The sequence below is a fragment of the Medicago truncatula genome, chromosome 5 (genome assembly GCF_003473485.1).
Source record: "Medicago truncatula cultivar Jemalong A17 chromosome 5, MtrunA17r5.0-ANR, whole genome shotgun sequence".
Taxonomy (NCBI): domain Eukaryota; kingdom Viridiplantae; phylum Streptophyta; class Magnoliopsida; order Fabales; family Fabaceae; genus Medicago; species Medicago truncatula.
In genome coordinates this window covers 27,276,853-27,291,371 of record NC_053046.1, presented here as the reverse complement: position 1 = coordinate 27,291,371, position 14,519 = coordinate 27,276,853, and the positions used below count along the sequence as shown (strand labels likewise).

Here is a 14,519-nt window from a genome sequence, read left to right as displayed (position 1 = left end):
TGACTTCTGGTGGGAATTCCAATTCATTGCTTTTCTGTCTTAATGTTGCTGAGTCATCAATCTGGCACGCGAGGTAGCCATCAATTCATTGCCTTTCATGCTTTGTGTGTTTTGACACTATAGACCTGAGCTCCTTAGTTCATAGAAAATCCGTCAGTTTCAGTTCGAGGGTAATTGATAAACCCCTGTGTATATAAATCTTCAGCGGTATTCATGGTTTGTTTAGGAGTCATTTTAAAATATTTTGCCGCAAGTTTCTCGAGTTCCATTGTTGTCAATGGAACTGGTGGACTATGAAACTTATTAAACTTATTAGTTATCTCCACGAATACTTCAACAATTGTTGCTTTTTCATCAGAGCATGATTGCAATTTCTTTGAAGCTTTACTCTTAGCATCATACCACACAGGTGAAGTGAATGTCACCTTTGGTCCATAGCCTCTATCATTGAAACTGATATTATATTTTTGTGCTTTAGGCTTTGCAACTTGGTTGAATCTCTCAACCACTATCCCAAGCAGCGCGGACTGACATAACCCATAGCTTAGCGTCAAGTTAGTTGCATTGGGAATTTGTTTCCTAGCTAGAAAAGATTGAAACCTAGTCCAGACACGCCCCGTCTTGAAATCCACTTCCTTTCTGTAAGCCACGGCATCTAAAAGACATGGATTCAGGTCATCCAAAGAAGTTTTTATAGTTGCGTCTACTGCAGTAGGATTAAGTGAAGAAAATCTGGCTCTTTTAACAATGATCTCATAATTTTGTTGCACACAAATTTCATGAACCTCATATGCAATATATTCCCCTTCGGGATCATTATCAAACCAGAGCACAAGCCACTTACATTTCTTTGCTTCATCCCTCAATTTGTTTTCGACATCTATTTTGTCTCCAAGAACACTCCTCACGACAACCGTTTCAGGTGATAGTAGTTTTTTTGTATTACCTTCATTCCACACGTTGTCAGATTGTTTTTCAAACTTCGTTTCTTTAATATGTCCATTGGTAGAAGCAAATATCATTTTGCATGCTTCATTACCCATCATGTAATTGAATTCTAAATCCTGATGTATATTTGGGTCTTTTGATAGTATTCTAAATCCGAAGGGGAATATATTGCATATGAGGTTCGTGAAATTTATGTGCAACAAAATTCTGAGATCATTGTTAAAAGAGCCAGATTTTCTTCACTTAATCCTACTGCAGTAAATGCAGCTATAAAAACTTCTTTGGATGACCTGAATCCATGTCTTTTAGATGCCGTGGCTTACAGAAAGGAAGTGGATTTCAAGACGGGGCGTGTCTGGACTTGGTTTCAATCTTTTTTGGCTAGGAAACAAATTCCCAATGCAACTAACTTGACGCTAAGCTATGGGTTATGTCAGTCCGCGCTGCTTGGGATAGTGGTTGAGAGATTCAACCAAGTTGCAAAGCCTAAAGCACAAAAATATAATATCAGTTTCAATGATAGAGGCTACGGACCAAAGGTGACATTCACTTCACCTGTGTGGTATGATGCTAAGAGTAAAGCTTCAAAGAAATTGCAATCATGCTCTGATGAAAAAGCAACAATTGTTGAAGTATTCGTGGAGATAACTAATAAGTTTCATAGTCCACCAGTTCCATTGACAACAATGGAACTCGAGAAATTTGCGGCAAAATATTTTAAAATGACTCCTAAACAAACAATGGATACCGCTGAAGATTTATATACACAGAGGTTTATCAGTTACCCTCGAACTGAAACTGACGGATTTTCTATGAACACTAAGGAGCTCAGGTCTATAGTGTCAAAACAAACAAAGCATGAAAAATGGGGATCATATGCGAGCGACTTACTAGACAGTAACAAAGGCCTTTGGAGAGATCCCAGGGCTTGTAAACACACTGATCATTCACACCCGCCCATACACCCCATTAAGTTTTCTAACAGAAAAGAATCCGGTTGGAAGGACCATCAATGTGTGAGTTAAATTTTACTGTATTTTATTTTAAAGTCTCATATTAAATTCATAATAAAATTAACTATTTTTTAATGACAACAGGTTCTTTATGAATTGATTGTTCGCCATTTCTTGGCATGTCTCTCGGAAGATGCATTAGTTCAAAAAACAACTGTGGAAGTTGACTTGGCCGGTCAGCAATTTTTTGCAATGACAATGACGCTTTATAAGGTATGCAATTCGCAACTCATCCTAAGGTGTGGAGAACATAGCGTTCATTTCTGACCCCTCCTGCTGTCTAGATAGAGCATCAGCTTCTCCACACCTACCTTGTGAATCACTTCAAAATCAAAACCCAAAAGTTTTGACATCCAATCCTGCTGACATGCAGACGTTCTTTTAATACGTTTGTTGATGGGTTGTATAAGGAAGGAGGGGTTAAACAAGCAAGAGTGTGTTAGTTGTAATCTGTGATAGAAATAAGCAGGAAATTTTATTTATGATTTATGCTTATAAGTATATGGTTTATATGGAAATTTAAATTTTGATATTCAAAATTGATTGGTTTTATTATTTGAACAGCTAGGTTACCGGAAAATGTACCACTACGAGTCTCTTTTTTTGGGGTTCTCAAAGTTTCCACCTTATACAGCTGGTGGAGAGTTGACTCCAATGGATTTGATTGTTAAAGGGTCCACATATTCTTCTCCGCAAAATCTGAGTGATGAAGACTTGTTATCACGAATGCAGCAAGAGAGAATAGGTACAGACTCCACATGGCACCTACTCATCAATACGGTAATTGGGAGGAAATACGTTGAAAGGAAGTTTGATGGTAATACCTGGCGCTATGAGCCAACAAAGTTGGGTCTTGCACTTTTTAATGGGTATGATCAAATGAAGTTGCCATTGTGGAAACCCGAGATGCGGGCTAAGATGGAGAAACAAATTACCATGATTAAAAATGGAACTGCAACAAAGAAAGATTGCTTGAGAGACACTGGATGAAATGGAAAAATTTTACACAATAGCAGAAAGTAGAAAGCATTTACTTGCAAATGCCTTGAAAGATGTCTTAAGCAACGCCTACCGCCGGTGAATATGGATTATTTGTGCATCTCATATTCTGTTTTTTTAAGGTATTTTGAACTATATTGACCTTTATGCAATTGTCACTTTCTCTTGAATCAGTATTTTTCTTCTTTGGTGTCTGAGTTATAAATTCTGATGTATGTGGTTCATGTTATTGGTTTGGGGGCTGGTTAGGATACATTTGTTGAATATCACTCTCCTTCGGTACTTCATTGGATTTTTCTAATTCGTATTTTGTTTCTGCTCAAGCTTGAATAATGGTGGCAAAAGAGGACCAAACTTAAAAGTGTAATTAGACTAAGAAAAAATTAACTTTCAAATACATAATACAGTGATGATTATCCAGGTGTTTAAGCCTATCTGTACTAAATTTGGTTAGACTCTAACTGATACTTTTTAAAAAATATCCCATTGCTCTTAACCAAGTAATGCAAAATAAATTGCTACTACTGCACAGATGGCATCTTTTCTTTTTATGGTCACTATTTCTTTCTTTTAATTGTTGTGTTCCAAATCAGTAATCTTGGATCTGCTTAAGAGAAAGCTGCTATTTTTTTATTCTCCAGGGTAATCGGCAATCAATTGCTGATAACTATGAATATGTCATGTATGGAAAGCTTTCAAGAGTAACAGAGGGTTCAGGAGGGCGTGAAAAAGCGCAAGTCTTTTACCTGCTTTGGTATCAGTTTACAGAGAAAGGAATTACTGTTTTACTTTGCATATAGTCTTGTTGATTGGTCATTTAGAAACTAGTTTCTGGGACTGGGAGTTATGAACTGGCTGACGCATGTTGTTTTCAAGTGGCTCAGCTCACTAGTTAAAAATGATTTTTTTTGAGAAGATTTAGTACTATAGTGTTAATCAATTAATGTTTTTCTGAAACAACTTCCCAGTTAGAGTTGAAAGCGATCTTTTCATTGTGATTTAAGGTTGTACTGTGATGTATTTAGGGGTTTTCTTAATTTAATATATTACTTTTGGCAGGGTGGGGCAATTACCATGATCTTTTGATAGGCAAATAACATGGTTTTCATTGAATCATTGTACAAAAGGGGTGGTTATCTCTCTGCCATTAACATGATTTAAAGACTCAATCTTTTCATCATTGTTTTATCTTTTTTTCCTTATCTCATTATTAGGAGTAAATCTAGTTTAACCCTTTTTAGTATCTTCCTCTATTTTAGAAGTTAGATTGAAGAAGATCTTAAGATAGTTGCTAAGGTACTAATCTCTTGGTAAGGTAAACTCATGGAGTAATGATATTTGTACAACCATTTGTACAAATATCATGGATGGAAGAGAGGCTCTAGAATTATCTAGTGGCTGGTGCATATTCCTGGACTCAGCTTTGTCAAAAACTGGCATTATAGCTCAGCCAAATGCTAGGAGTCAAGGTGGTAATGTTGATTCTAGTATCATTTTGTTTGATTTTCTTAATGTGCTTAGAAAGAGATGTTTGGGGATGATTTTTTGTTTTGGACTATGAATCACGGACACCGGACACCAACAATGACATGTAGGCACAATAATAATTTTAGATAATAGAAGATATTGTATGTAATTAAAAGTGTTTGTGTTAGTTGGGTACCTACACGTGTTAGTTGCACGCCTTCAATTTGAAGTGTCGGTGCTATAAAACGCTGATATTGACACAAACATTAGAAATGACACTTACGCCACATGACACTGATACCACTGACATGTTGGCACCGGCAATAATATGAGAAAATGAAAGTGATTAAATATAACTACATTTGTTGGTGTTGTGCCATACATTGAACCAAACACACCTTCAATTTAAAGTATTGGTGCTGCATAGGTATTTAGGGGGTCTATTTTGTGTTGGTGGGGCTTGGGGAGTGTCAGGTAGGGGTGTGCAAATGGGTTATCCAAACTGATCCATACTAGATTTATGGATACAGCTTGGATCAAAAATCTACTTTCACAAAAAAAATGGATTTTTCTTAAACTGGTTTGATAGAGTTCAGTCCGGTTCACTACTGGTTCATGGTACCTGAACCGGATTTTATATCTAAACCTGGTTTTTTGTCATGAACACTTATATAAAAAAAAAACCCAAATCTGATGTAAATGCAAGATCTAGAGTTTTCATCGCCGTGAGTTTGCCGTCATCGTCGCTGCCGTAGTTGCGGTTGTCGTCGAAGTCATTGCAGCTGTCGTCGTTTCTGTTAACGAAGTCCTGCGGTTGTGCCGTCGTTTCTGTTGACGAAGCCGTTATTGTGGTTGCCGTCGCCGTCTGTTTCTCCCTATCTTCTTCCTATCAGTTTTGGCTTTCGATTGCAAACACAACACATACGTATTTCAATTTCTTTGAACTAACCCTCTTTCTCTCTCTTCAAATAGCAGAATAGTGTGAGTTCAGTTTTGTTATTTATCCACGATGTTTAAGATAAAAAAACATGTTTTATTAGATTTGTTTTGCAATAAAAGTATGATCTTCAAAAGCCACGGTGTTTTGTTTTTATTAGTTATTTATAGGTGAGGCTGATTTAGAAATGAATCGTGTAGATGCTATGTTCTTTCAAAGGGAAAGTTTCTTCAAGTTTTTGCCAATTGTAATGTCAATTTGACATAAATGTTGATATAAGTAGCGATTTAGTGTCACAAGATAAGATCTATCACATATTAGTGATTTATGACAAAAACTTTGATGGCCTTTTATGGATTATTATTGACCTAGTCGGGGGTTCATATATGGAAGATCCTGGTAATGTCTTTCTTATGCACAGACTACTGGCGTAACTTTAGACGCTCAAAAGACATTGTCTCTAAAAATTTAATTTGCATTATGTTAGGACAATTATGTCAAAAATTTAATTTACACTTGGTGGAATAAGGCTTGGTTATTGACTGCATTCTGACCTAGTAGCATTTTCTGTTTCCATTAAATATACTTTAGCCTGGGAAACTGTTAGGATTTAGAGCTCCTCCAGCCATCAATTATCTTATTCAAATTTCCTAGGGCTTAATTTAATTGATGGATTTATTTCCAGATCATTATATCAAACATACTCCTGCATAATCTTGTAAATTTGCATCAATTAACAGTTTTACCTGCATAATCTTGTAAATGTGGCTCAATTGATGTCAAGTTTCTATATTAATGTGTCTTTAGTTGCATTCCTTTAATAACGTTCATCTAATGCAACACTAGTGTTATGTTCTTTGTGAAATTTAAACGTAACTTTTTCAAACTACGATCTGTTGCACTGCATGAGAGTTAGAACTTAAGTCAACAGTTAACGTACATCTGTGTTTCTGCTTCAACTCACACAAGTGATGTTAATTCATATTTATAATAAGTGGAATTGCCTACTTATGTTATTCCATTCTGATTTTTTTCTTCCAATTGGCTTGTTTGTCTTGTTTTTCCGTTTATACTAATGTATGGTTCCGATGCCTCATACGGTTTCCGTTTTGCTCAGCAGCTGAGTGACTGCGCTGCTGCTGATGGACTGTCAAGACTTATAAAGATGCTGGACTTCTGCAATGTTGCTTGGAATGATTTTGTTAACTAAATTTGTATGGGATGCCATCAAGAACCTTTTAACTTGATGATCAACATGATTTAACTACGCATGTACAAAATTTAAAATCGAAATATGATCCTTCTGTGCAATATGTGAAACATATTTGATCATTATCTGCTAAATTTAAAGGAGGTGATTTTCTGAATTACATTTCTGGAATATCGTGTAAAAGATATTTGGAGACAAATCGAGTTCTATCCTCTCCATTCCTCTCATTATATTTGCTTGCAGAACAATGAATTTTTGATTTTTTTAAAACGGTCTCAGACTACTAGAATCTCAACAAATGAGTGAAATGAATTCTACCATGTGTATTTTTTTCATGAGAGCGTAAAGTATGATCTATACCTCTTCAAAAAGAAAGATAATCACTCGTGAAGTTTAGACGAAGTGAGTTTAAACGATGAAATATGACACAATATTACACTTCATGCTGTCATGTAAAAATCACATGAGAGGTTCTATTTCTGCAAATAGAAACTACTTTCTTTTATTACTAATGTCTTGTGATTGGAAGAAGTTGGAGACTAATCATCTTGTAAAAGACCTTTGGGACTATTAAAGATTCAACTCATAAAGTTATAACGGTTTTTGTTACTGCAAGTGATTTTATTTATTTATTTTGTCTAAATTATCAAGATGTCATTCTAGTCCAGATCATTTGTTGAGGAATTGATACTATGAACCATCAACACTCAAAACTACTGAGTGTTAAATTGCAATTTTTTATTTGTTTATTAATGACCACACACCGTAACTAAGTAATAGCAAAAATAGCATTTTATAAAAAAAAACGAAAAAAATAGCATTGTATGCAGAGAAGGGTGATCTCAGTTTTCGGAATATTTTTCACTTGTTTATCAGGGCAATATGGATTTTATTTTAATTAGTACCTGGAAGCTTTCTCATCTCTTACATGTCTAAATATAAGTGAATCTCATACAAAGTACAAACAACAACAAAAATGTTGCTTTTCGAATTAAACAGAAAATAAAATCAAACATCAATAGTTAGAGTTGATAAGACACATATATAAAAACAAAACAAAACAATAGTTTGATTCTGATTTGAGTGAGATTGATTATATAGAAGAGGTATAATGTGCATAAGACCATATAGTCTATTTGTAGTTTTTATTTTTTATTTTTTTATTTTTATACAAGAGTCTATTTGTAGAGTTGTCACTACACTACATCATTCCTTTATTTGGCCAATATTATTTAAATACTTAATTATCCCTTAAACAAGCACAATGACAAAATTTAATATTTAATTTAAGGGAAATGCTAGTTGTTCCAGGATACTAAATAAGGATACTAAAAAAAAAATTATATAGTAGTTATTGCATTAAAAATTGTGTAATTAAGTTATAAAAAATCAAAAAAGTTTCTTTTTTTAGTAATAACTTTCTTTTTTTATATCATTAACTAGTGCACCGATCCGGTTAGCATGATCCTTAATTTAATTTAGGGTCTTGCTAACGAGTGCACTAGGGGCAATGATGAAGGATTCCATCAATAAAAACTTTGTCTTAAAAATTCAAATCTTTATTTTTTTTTCTTAGCAATAATTACACAACTTTTCTATGCAAACTTACTTATTTTAGTACTTTAACCAATGCCCAAAAGGCAATGGTTAGCATTCTCCTTTAAATTTTTTTGACAGAAACAAATTTAACTATTATCATTAATCAAACAATGTTCAATACAAGAAGGATAAGAATAAAAAATACAGTGACTAGCCCAAGAACAGGCCGCCCTAGCTAAAGTATGAGCAACCATGTTCGCTTATCTCCTAACAAACTTCACCTGGAAGTTGGAATGTAAATATAACTGATAAATAATACTAGAAACAATAACATAGAATTCTTAATCACCATGACCCTGAGACGATAGAGCTTGCACTAGAGTAGATGAGTCGGACTCGAAGACAACTCAGTCCCATCTGTTCGCATCAGCAAAGTGAAGGGCCTCGAGTAAGGCTACTGCCTCCCCCTCCAAAACTGTCATATTTGCCCGCTGCCATTTCGTTTGAGCTCGAATAAATTTCCCGCGTGAGACTCTAACACAACACGTGAAAATTGTAATATGGTTACGGTCATGGAACGCGGAATCCACATTGCACTTCAACCACGTCTCGCTCGGTTTATGCCTGTGTTGCATCACCGATAGTGGGCGCTGTTTATGAACCTCTTGGCATTGCTGCCATGCATATAATGCCGTCTTCCCAATGCTCGTTGATGTATGATGAGCATCATTCCAAATGGTATCATTACGTGCAGCTCAAATTTGCCAAAGAAGTAAAGCCATTCGACCAGCAAAGTCTCGACTTTCTGAACAACATATATCAAAAACAAAATCTGCCAAACTATTCACAGTTCCAACTCGCGGTTGCACCACAGTCGAAAGTCTTGCCCAATACCAACTCCCACGCGCCATCGTACAACCCACAAAAGCATGCCAATCATCCTCAATAGTCGTATCACACCAAGGACAGACCACCTCACATTGCACATGTCGTGATTGTAATCGAAAATGCGTCGGAACACATCCCCTGTAAATCCTCCATAACAAATTACGAGCTTTATGAGGGGAATTCACCTTCCAGATTCTTTGCCACGCTCCTTCAACATGGAACCGATCGGTATGTAACAACTCAATCATAGCTAGTTTATAACCAATCTTGACAGTATACCTCCCGTTACGTTCCATCATCCATGTTATTCTATCATGCTGAACTTCCGCAAAAAGTAGTGTGTCGAATCTCCTTTAATTTAATCACACACAATCGCAACTACAAATACCCCTGAAAAAACCACAACTACTAATTGATAAAAAAAATATAAATATGTTATTTGATTGTAAACTATATTTAAGATTATTGATTGTAAACTATATTTATGATTTTTGATAAACAATCAATGACAATATCCAACATATAATTCCCTCAACAAAAAACAAATCCCAGCATATAATAAGTCCTATTCCTTAAAAAAAAAAAGAATTAAAAAATAGTAACTCCTATTGATTTATAAATTATATTCCTTTTTAAGTTAGATTAACATGTGTGGAATTGGAACACCCAAAAAAACGTGTAGAATTTATCGGGACTTTATTTTATTTTATTTTTGACAAAATCGGAACTTTATTTTATTGCGGACTTGCCGGTTCTTAATTAATGGAGTAAAAATATACAGATTTTTGTACCAAAAAATAAATTAAGGGAGTGATGAATATGATGAAAATGTCGTTCAATTTTTAAATTGATTATATGTCATTTTTAATAATTTAGTTATCAAGTCCTTCAAAAAAATAATTTAGTTATCCCCGTGAGCTTAGCTCAGTTGGTAGGGATATCGCATTTTATATGCAGGGGTCGGGGTTCGAACCCCAGACACTCCACTTCTCCACAATTAAATTGTGTGAGCTCTAGCCACTGGGCTACTTGACAAAAAAAAAAAAAAAAAAGTCCTTCAAAAAAAATAATTTAGTTACGAAGTGTATGTTCGCATGTAGAGTTTGTTAATTCCAAGTTCTTGGAAAATTAATAAAGCAGATTTTTATTTCATTGTTGCTTATAACCTCAACAAGAAAGACATTGGGACAAACACTTTAAGTTGGAAGACAACTTTCATGACGATATGTTGGTACTTGTGGAAGTGGAGGAATAAAACTATTTTTGAAGCTGATTTTATTAGGCCGAACAACCAAATTTCTTTAATTTGGAGATTTGTCCAAAATATTGAAGATCTATTTAATTTTAGAACTTTTTAAAGAAATAAATTGCTCTAAATTATGCACATTTATATATTCTTATTCTTGATTTAGATCATTTTATGGTCCAAATAAGTTTTTGAACATGGAGGTTTAGTCCCCGTTAAATTAAAAATTGTTTAATTATGTTTAAACTTTAAAATTTTAGAATAATTTTTTAAAGACTTATTTAAATCATTATAAAAAGTTCATTTGCAAAACATTAACTACAAATTTGAATAGTTCTCATAAACAATCTCACAAGTGCTTACATTAGTAAATAAGTTCAAATGAGTCAATTAAAATCAACTTAGATATAAATTGATATTAATAGTTCTCATAAACTCATGTTAATTTAAAAGGATGGATAAGATAGACTATAACTGAAAAACTCATCCAAACCAGGCCCATGCTAATCCATGCAATCATCTATAACTGAAACACTATAAATAAACTTAAGCATTTTGTAACGAACTACTTCACACACAGTTTTCACTTTTATAACTAACACTTTCATACACCCAACAATACTCTCTCTCTCTCTCTCTCTCTCTCTCTCTCTCTCTCTCTCTCTGCAATAGCTCCGCCATGTCTCTTCCTCTGCCACCTCGTGTGGACCCCAAAATATGGCAGATATGCGCCGGCCCCGACGTCAAGATTCCAAAGATTCACTCTAAAGTTTACTACTTCCCACGAGGTCATCTGGAACATGCATGTTCTTCCCCTACTGCTGCCACAAGAACCATTCTTGATCGTTACCGTTCATCCATTCCATGCATCGTCTCTTCCGTTGATCTCTTTGTTGATCCTCACACCGACGAGGTCTTTGCCAAACTGCTCCTGACTCCCGTAACTGACCAAGAACCCCCTCCTCCTGTAGTTCCCGGCCAAGAAGACGATGATGGAGACAATCTTGTTTCCTATGTCAAGACTCTCACACAATCTGATTGTACACGAGTATTATGCGTACCTATCGAATGCTCTAACTTGATCTTTCCCAAGCTTGATTTGGACAAGTCTCAGAGCATCACTGTCACCGACCTTAAAAACCAAGAACGGGGGTACACATATACCTACTCAAATTCCAGTAGATTACATACTGGCTGGTTAAACTTTGTACGAGAGAAGAAACTCGTCGCGAACGATTCTGTTGTTTTCATCAAAAACTCTGCCGGAAAGATATCTGTCGGAATTCGCAGGAAGACCAAGTTCACTACAGATGAAGCGGATGAAGGAAGCGAGAATTTAACTGATGAGATTAAGGTTTTGGATGCAGCGGAATTGGCGGAGAAGAACACAGCATTTGATGTTGTGTATTATCCGACAGCTAGTGGTTGGCGTGATTTTGTGGTGGATGCTAAGACTGTTGACGATGCCATGAAAATTGGTTGGAAATCTGGAATGAGAGTGAAGCTTCCTTTGAAGAAATATGAATCTTCAAATTCAAAGATGACAATTTCTCAGCTTAAGGGAACAATCTCTTTTGTCTATAACCATTCTTCTAATGTCCCTAATTGGCGCATGCTTGAGGTACATATGCTTTCTTCATTTGGTCTTGTTATATTTCAAGTGTTTATAGTTGAATTCATAAAAAGATTGTTTGATTGATAAATATGAGTGTTGAAATTAATACATGAAACTATAATTAGATGATACTTGATGAGACAGAAAATTGTAACAGAATCTCCATCTCCATCATTATTAATTCCCATTGTTCTTGCACTTGATAGATATCTCCCATGACACTTAATGTTTACTTTATGTAATAAGATTGCATTTTAGAATGGATTGTTTTTATATGCAACTGCCTACTTGACTTGGTTCACCAGTGATATTCACTAAAAAATAGTTATGAAGTTTAAGAACCTTCTAAGCCTTTCTCATTGTAAATACTCCTAATGCTAAGTAGATCTTGATTTTGGCTCAGGTTATTAATTGATAAGAAACTTTTGATGTCTAAATACACATATATACTATTTATATTTTATCAAATATTTCAAATTCTTGATATTGATTCTTCCTGTTTTTTATCTTTTTATCATAGGTTAATTGGGATGGACTTGATATCCCGCAGAATCCAAACCTAGTCAATCCTTGGCAGGTTGAAGTTTACAACATACCTGCACCTTCGACTTCCTCCTCAACCGTCAACAATCCTAGACTTGCTGAGAGTTCATCCCCCCAACAAATTCCACATTCAATGGCAGGGTCGAGTGGTACTTTGCCTGACACATAGCCAAACCTTGGCAGTCTTAAAGGTGCTGACTCGTTTCTTCATAACCATAATAGGTCCAATGAGCCAAGCACCAAGTGAGGTATCTTCATCGGCATATCCGTGCAATATTGGTATGCAGTCACAATTAGGAGCTCAGTGAAAATTAGTTTAACTTCTGTAAAAGTTGTGTCTGACTTCATTGTTTTTACTTACAAGCATTATTTTTCTTTTGAAATTTTAGAGTGAGTATACTGATGCAATTCTGTTGTGTAGATACAAATGAAAAGTGTCGTGTGCGTGCGTGTACATCCATACGAGATTACTTATTAGGTCAATAATTCTGTTGCACTTACTTTGTTTGTTATTTCAGTTTGCTTTTGGGTTGGTTTTTATCCCTGAAGTCTTCACTTTTAGCTTGCACAAATGCCTTTGGGCTTGTAATCATTGGATGTAGATTCTTTGTTTTTTTTTTCCTTGAATCTTCTTTCTGCTATATTACTCATATCAGTCAATAAAATAGAAATTTTATATGACCATTTTTTGGACATTTAACACAACTATAGATTTGTATCCCGTTTCATATGTTACCAGCTTGTGCCTTCCACTCAAATACAAATGAGTTTAGAAACTCGGTTTGAACTTGAAATTTAAATCATTGTTGCGAATTTAGTGAATGAATTGAATGCTTAGTGAAGAATAAACTTCCGATTGTATCTAGCTTCTCAAAATGCATCGAAAGAATAAACTTGAAGAAATATGGAGAGAAACAATAGAAGAAAGTTTGATGTGAACTCAGAACGTAGATCTACTAAATCTTAACCCTGCAAGTACATGAAACAACTATTAGAGTATAGTGAAGAAGATAACTTGGAGAGCAAGTTATCTATGTAGAAAGTTAGTTAGGGAGTTAGTTACTCCAAGTCACTATAAATAAGTTACACCTATGTACTATTTCATTATCTTTTATACGATTGTTTCTTGGTAATGACTCCTAGAGAGAATTACACAATCTATCTTTCCATTGCATTTGATCTAGAACCATGGAATCCTTTGATTCATAACAACAACAATTAGATACATTGTTTCTCCTTATTATATTTATTAGTTTGTTCCTAGAAATAAAGACATAAATCAGAAATTGATTTGTTTCCATTATATGTAATTATTTAGTGTAATTATATGTATAGGCATCAAGCCAATATTCATGACATAACATATGATAAGCAAGAGCTTAAAACTACAAAACTCCAATTGTAGATCCTCGGCATTGAACGGTGACGACCTAGGACCATTGCTATTGCACCTTAATAGCAGAAACTTTTAGAACTTTGAATAAATACTGCTTGTCAGAGAAATGGGAAGGAAATAATGGCATTTGTAGGAAAAATTATGAATATTATTCTAATGTTGAATAGTGTGTATACTAATACGTTTATATTGACTGCGCTATACATAACAAGCCTGATAAATGGGCTGAATACGATTACAAGAAAGTACATACCTAAATTGACGTAGAATTCAGATTCCAGTTTTGCAACAGAAGTAGAAAAGAATTTTTATAAATTTACAAACAATTCATGGTACCATTCAAAATGCATGTTGCTACAAGAATATAAATAAACAGTATGATCATATTCCTTCTAGAAGGTACCATTATTCTCAGTTAGGTTCTTCTGTTAGTATTTGTATTGCAATAAAGTGTGCACACTTCTTTGAAAATAAAGTGTGCACAATTGTGAAAAATGAACGACTAATCATGCACAAAACTTTGATATGAAATAAATAAGATGCTAGTACTAAGGCAAAACAAAATTGAGTGACCCATAATTCTGCTACTCACATATTCTTATTTTTTGTAATGTGAAGTGAACACAGATAATATAGTTTAGACCTAACTTTTATGATTAGTATAATATAGTTTAGACCAAACCTTTAGGATTAGTACTGAGACTAATCCAAAGGAATT

The 14,519-nt window shown here is 34.7% G+C and overlaps 2 protein-coding genes across 4 annotated transcripts; both read left to right on the top strand.

Moving 5' to 3' along the window:
- The first annotated feature begins 627 nt into the window (after positions 1-627).
- On the top strand, positions 628-6,734 carry LOC11433531 (DNA topoisomerase 3-alpha). Of its 3 annotated transcripts, XM_039834793.1 has the most exons (6): positions 628-1,964; positions 2,046-2,174; positions 2,526-3,082; positions 3,602-3,714; positions 4,276-4,429; positions 6,485-6,734. In XM_039834793.1, exons 1-3 carry the CDS (start codon positions 1,635-1,637, stop codon positions 2,949-2,951), a joined length of 885 nt encoding a protein of 294 aa, XP_039690727.1. In that variant the 5' UTR covers positions 628-1,634; the 3' UTR covers positions 2,952-3,082; positions 3,602-3,714; positions 4,276-4,429; positions 6,485-6,734. The 3 variants fall into 3 exon arrangements, with proteins under 3 accessions (XP_039690727.1, XP_024640901.1, XP_024640900.1); XM_024785133.2 differs by lacking the exons at positions 3,602-3,714; positions 4,276-4,429; XM_024785132.2 differs by lacking the exons at positions 4,276-4,429; positions 6,485-6,734 and having other exon boundaries at positions 3,602-4,148.
- A 4,192-nt stretch (positions 6,735-10,926) lies between these two features.
- On the top strand, positions 10,927-12,574 carry LOC11427344 (auxin response factor 17). The gene is made up of 2 exons (XM_024784888.1): positions 10,927-11,868; positions 12,383-12,574. Exons 1-2 carry the CDS (start codon positions 10,927-10,929, stop codon positions 12,572-12,574), a joined length of 1,134 nt encoding a protein of 377 aa, XP_024640656.1.
- The last annotated feature ends 1,945 nt before the right edge of the window (positions 12,575-14,519 follow it).

What these genes read in the sequence shown, in the direction of transcription:
- LOC11433531 (XM_024785133.2), top strand. Translation starts at nt 1,635, where the DNA reads ATGGAACTCGAGAAATTTGCGGCAAAATATTTTAAAATGACTCCTAAA. An exon ending in GTTGGAAGGACCATCAATGT is followed by an intron (nt 1,965 to 2,045) that starts GTGAGTTAAATT and finishes TAATGACAACAG; the next exon opens with GTTCTTTATGAATTGATTGT. An exon ending in TGACAATGACGCTTTATAAG is followed by an intron (nt 2,175 to 2,525) that starts GTATGCAATTCG and finishes TTATTTGAACAG; the next exon opens with CTAGGTTACCGGAAAATGTA.
- LOC11427344 (XM_024784888.1), top strand. Translation starts at nt 10,927, where the DNA reads ATGTCTCTTCCTCTGCCACCTCGTGTGGACCCCAAAATATGGCAGATA. An exon ending in CTAATTGGCGCATGCTTGAG is followed by an intron (nt 11,869 to 12,382) that starts GTACATATGCTT and finishes TTTTTATCATAG; the next exon opens with GTTAATTGGGATGGACTTGA.